This window comes from Lactuca sativa, chromosome 5 (assembly GCF_002870075.4).
Source record: "Lactuca sativa cultivar Salinas chromosome 5, Lsat_Salinas_v11, whole genome shotgun sequence".
NCBI classification, from domain to species: domain Eukaryota; kingdom Viridiplantae; phylum Streptophyta; class Magnoliopsida; order Asterales; family Asteraceae; genus Lactuca; species Lactuca sativa.
The window spans coordinates 341311959-341316724 of record NC_056627.2 but is presented as its reverse complement, the minus strand read 5'-3'; the positions used below and the strand labels follow the sequence as shown (position 1 = coordinate 341316724).

General features: G+C 37.3%; 1 protein-coding gene across 1 annotated transcript in view; it reads right to left on the bottom strand.

Annotated features, from left to right (window-relative positions):
- Positions 1 to 3754, bottom strand: part of LOC111907262 (transcription initiation factor IIA large subunit) — a 3969-nt gene extending 215 nt beyond the window's left edge. Inside the window, exons 1-11 of the mRNA XM_023903048.3 lie at positions 3382 to 3754; positions 3044 to 3217; positions 2443 to 2640; positions 2184 to 2235; positions 2019 to 2080; positions 1103 to 1210; positions 891 to 995; positions 678 to 741; positions 417 to 577; positions 262 to 345; positions 1 to 167 (exon numbers count right to left, since the gene is read on the bottom strand). The exon at positions 1 to 167 is cut by the window's left edge and continues 215 nt beyond it. Of these exons, the coding sequence (XP_023758816.1) occupies positions 144 to 167; positions 262 to 345; positions 417 to 577; positions 678 to 741; positions 891 to 995; positions 1103 to 1210; positions 2019 to 2080; positions 2184 to 2235; positions 2443 to 2640; positions 3044 to 3217; positions 3382 to 3504 (1155 nt within the window). The 5' untranslated portion in view covers positions 3505 to 3754 and the 3' untranslated portion in view covers positions 1 to 143. The remainder of the gene's footprint in view (positions 168 to 261; positions 346 to 416; positions 578 to 677; positions 742 to 890; positions 996 to 1102; positions 1211 to 2018; positions 2081 to 2183; positions 2236 to 2442; positions 2641 to 3043; positions 3218 to 3381) is intronic.
- Between the last annotated feature and the right edge of the window lie 1012 nt (positions 3755 to 4766).

Here is a 4766-nt window from a genome sequence, read left to right as displayed (position 1 = left end):
ATACAAATCTGTTTGACTCAGAAAACCCTTCAATCACCTCCTCTCTTTTTTTTTTTTCTTTTTTTCTTTTTTTTTGGATTCTTAAAAGAGACGACAAAGTCATTTCTCTACATACTTTTCTCATGACTCAGCAACAGGCATAATCAGAAGTCAAACTCTCCAGTCGCCTGAATCACACACGAAACCAATTTTCACAATTACTCAAATAATTTATCTTGGTATATATATTTTTTAAAAGAGAGAGAGAGAGAGAGGAGAAACCTTATTGAACAAAACATCTTTGTTGTTTATGTGCATAATGCCATCCTTGAGAGTGCACCTCCACCTGCTCTTGGCTCGAGTCACCTGCCAACCAGTTTCATGCATTGGAGACTTGTACCTTTTATGTATGTATGTATGTATGTGATGTGATGTACCTTGTCGAACTGGGCCAACACCAAATGCTGTGTGTTTAGTTCCTCGCCTTGGTCCACGTCATCAAGATCATCATCATCGTCATTCTCGTTCAGAGGCTCATCTTCATCGTCATCTAAAATATCATTCTGATTCACCATGGCAGGAGTCGCTGCTTGCAGCTCTGAACACAAAAAAAAAAAAAAAAAAATACCAATTTCAGACTCCTAAAAACCAGTACATGTAGATGAAGCATTAATTAAGATAGGTTATAGGTAGTTTACCTTGTGGGGCAGGTGTGTTGGCTACATTATAGTCTTCACTCACAACTCCTTGATAGTTGTAGATCTTCACTCAAAAGTCAAAAGTCAAAAGTCAAAACAAATCACTTCACTTAGTTAACTTAACAAACAAGTAACTACAATGCAACCAATATCACTACTACATTTCTATGCCTCCAAATAATATTTAAAAAAAAAAAAAGGATTATTAATTACATTTGGTGTAGAGAGTGCATCATCATAGGGATCAGGAATAGGTCCATCCAGTTGAGGAATCCTATTATTACCACCAACAACAATACTGTTGCTCCCTTCACCAACCTGAGTTCACAAACAAACAAACACATCTTATATTAATATTAATATTATATGGAATAAAAAAAAACATCAAACATGAGATGTGTTAATTAAAAGATATAATATAATACCTCAAGTTTATCAGCTGCACCATCTTGCTGAGGAATATATCCGCCTGAGGGGCGATATTGTGAAGGAAACTCATCCCTCTTACGCTTTCCAGATAAAAGAAAGAAATCCTGCAATTAATTTAAGATTTATCAAACACTTACATTACATTATAAACATAAACATAAAAGAAAGATATCCGATATTTAATCAACCACCATCGTTAAAAAAGACTCCTACTTACAATCATGAACCAAAACCAGACCACATATATTCTATTTCCCGTTTCCGGTTTTGTATTTCAAATTCAGTTGACTTTTTCTAAAAGTGAAACAACTTTCAAACGTAAAGAATGAAGTGAGACGATATGTAGGTCAGAAATATTTGTCCTTTTCTTTCTTAAATGAGCTATTAAATGGGTATCAGTATCTTTTCAAAAGAAGACAAGATAATAATAGTGTGCAAAACAACTACGCGTAACCAAATCTTTCGAGTTGAAAACTGATGCTTCAAAATATGAGGAACATATTGCCATTGCTGAAGGTTGCTTCCTAACTATTAGCCACATGGTATTGTTGACAACACATAGAGAAAAGGGTATTATTCTTTTTATATGGATGAAAACAACGACTATGTCATTAATGACACTTTAAATGAGTATATATGTTGTTGAATGTTTGCATTTATTGTGATACGAACGCATTTGGGTAATTGATGTTTGTTTCCATCTAATGATTGTCAGCTAAAAGTGAACTCGTCTTATCGGAATTTAGAAACCCTATTTTTGAACATATAAACAAACAAGTGGTTGAGCTTATAATCATGGAATAAATGACAAGAAAAATACACCAACAAAACTTGTCTCTGCCATTGGACATATGAAACTATAAAGGGAAAGCTGACAAGATTTTTAAATGATAATAACATCACTATGGTAACCTGAGTTGTTGGTTGATTGGCTGCTCCTCCTCTGTCAGCATCTTCACGTCCTTCCACGTAAGCTGCAACAATAAAAGATTTAGTAAATTAGGGTAGATATACAATACATGCATACGTTTAAAAATTTATACATGTTTAATATCACCATTGAGAGAGAGACATTACCAACATTCACATCAAGAGGGGGCCTTTGGTTCAACCAAGGAGATGGTGGTTGCTGCACAAAAAATAAAACTTTAATGTATAACAATAACCTCTACAACTTCAATCACAAAACAAATTACATCCGATAAATTTTTGTTTTGAATGGGGGCATGTAGAGTACCCATATAATCATCTCAAATGAAAATTAAGATACCAATGTAATATACTAATGGAATGATTCTACATAAAGCAATGAAGGGGATAAGAAAGATGCACTTGCCATGTATGTGTTAGGCCTCCCAGATTTGCCATCTGAAACTCCATTCTCATTTATGGAAGGATAGTCACTTGGGGTAATGGGGGTACCTCCAGTAGGTATATTGTAATTGTCCATGGTCCCTGGTAAAGGTGTTGGAGCTGTTCCTGGTAATGGTGTTTGAACAGGCAAAGGTGTTTGCATTGGAGTCTGCAATGGTGTCTGCAGATAACAACAAACTTAAGGAAACAAACCATGAAAGTATGAACAATAAATGAAATAAAGACAGCCCAATATTTCATCATAAATACACTTGGTTGACCCCCGATATTTCGGATGCATAACCAAGTTTCCTTCTTTACTCTCAACAAAGTTGTTCTCTTTCGCATAACTAAGCTACACAATTATGAACAGGAAATGTACACTCATTCGGAGATTCTTTATATACTCATCTACCCTAGGTGAATCTAAAAACAACAAAGGCCTAACTTCTATATGCTGCAATTTTCTCAGAGAAATGAATTAGCATGAACAATTGCATCTGTATCCACTTATAAAGAAGTCCAAGCATCCGGTACATGTAGGTATAATTGTTCGCATAAGTTATGAGCTAACAGATACTTACCGGAGGGAAAAGTAAATCAGCGGTGGGAGTTTCATACTCTTCTGGCCCTTCATATGGAACATTAAGATCATGAACAGTGTTCGATGTAGCCCCAGGGACCATCGACTTGGCGACAGCAGATCTGTCAATCGGACCCACTATAGCCCCAGCTTGCATCATCTTCAACTCCCATAACTAACCAAAATACCAGAACCACCAAAACAGTAAACAAACGGTATGAGTTTCACAAAAACAGATCCAAATAAACATCACAGCAACGAAATCAAAACCCCGTAAAACTAGATCTATACTAGAAAAAATCCGCCCGATTTGGTCGACATCGGAAAAAAAACACTCACTCCTTGAAGTTCGCTGAGGACGCCTTCGCCAGGACCACCATTGTTGATGAATTCTTCTCGGACTTTGTTGATGACGTCCTCGATGACTTGGATATAGACAGTGCTGGTCGTCGAGCTTGCCATTTCCCGGATCCTTGAAACCCCCGGCTTACAGAAAAACCCTAGGTAGTGAAAATTGGATTTGGAGATGATGAATTGGAGATTGGGGAAGGTTTAGGGCTTGGAAACGGTGGAGGAGAACGGCGGTGAAACGATGGGAGAGATTGGGGGTGCGGAACAGAAAAGGGAATAAAGAGGGGAATATAAATAGGTTTGCATCCGTTTATATGTGCGAAGGGTCTACGTGTCTTGATACTCCGTCACTCGTACGCCTGTTTCCCATCCTCCCATTCAAACTACTTGCCCAAAGCTACTTCTTTTCATCCAATATTTTCGAGTAAGCCCTTGTAGTCTCCTAAAAAAAGACAAATCTTCACAAATAGTCCCTATGATTTTTTAGAATACCATATTTAGCCCTTAGTTTTTTTTGGATCTTATGGAAGATCCTTATAGTTTCGATTTCTATTGTGGTTAGTATCTCACCAATATATGAAAAGACTTTTATTTTTTAGAATTTCTTTAATCTTTTTCTATAAATAAATTTTTTTGAGAAAAAATAAAATAAATAACACCCCGTCTTCTTTTGGTGGGGAATTACTTGTCCGCGACAATGTTCCTGAAATCCAGAGTGGTGTTGAAGGTATAGAAAACACGATGTTGAGAGGGACTATGCCGGAGGATATCCGATGGAGCAAAGCAGATGGTATATGGTGTTGGTGGAGGATGCAGAGAACGTTGGAATCACCGGCGGCGGTTAGATCAATGGTCAATGGGTTGGAGTTCGTGGTGAGGTTTGATAAGATAGAGAGAATGTCATGGTGAGTTGGAATAAAACTGGAGCATGTTCTGATGATAAATATAAGCTAAGCTTAGTTGGTTTCATCAGATCCAAAAATGTTAGGGGTTTGGGATGCTCATTTAATCAAGTATGCTTATTAATGGTTTGTCCTCTTATGTGTAACACTGTATTTCAGGTTTTTCCCTTTAAGCCCTTCATTTAAATATCTTTGCAAATTGGTCCCTACTGAGTATGTTGGGTGTACCCTACGAGTGCGATGTGCGTATTGGCTCCTAAGTTGGCCACGAAGGTGCCCACGTACGCGAGGCGTACACTCGGTTGGGACAAACCTTAATTTTTAGGGTTTGTGCCCTATTTAAACACCTTAAGTTGCCTTGGGAGTTTCTTATGAATAGCCTTCATCTCTCCAAACCCTAAGAACAAAACCCTAGCCTTAATTTGAGTGTTTGTGAGCCATTGTTGTGATCTTGTGGTGTTTTTGTATCCT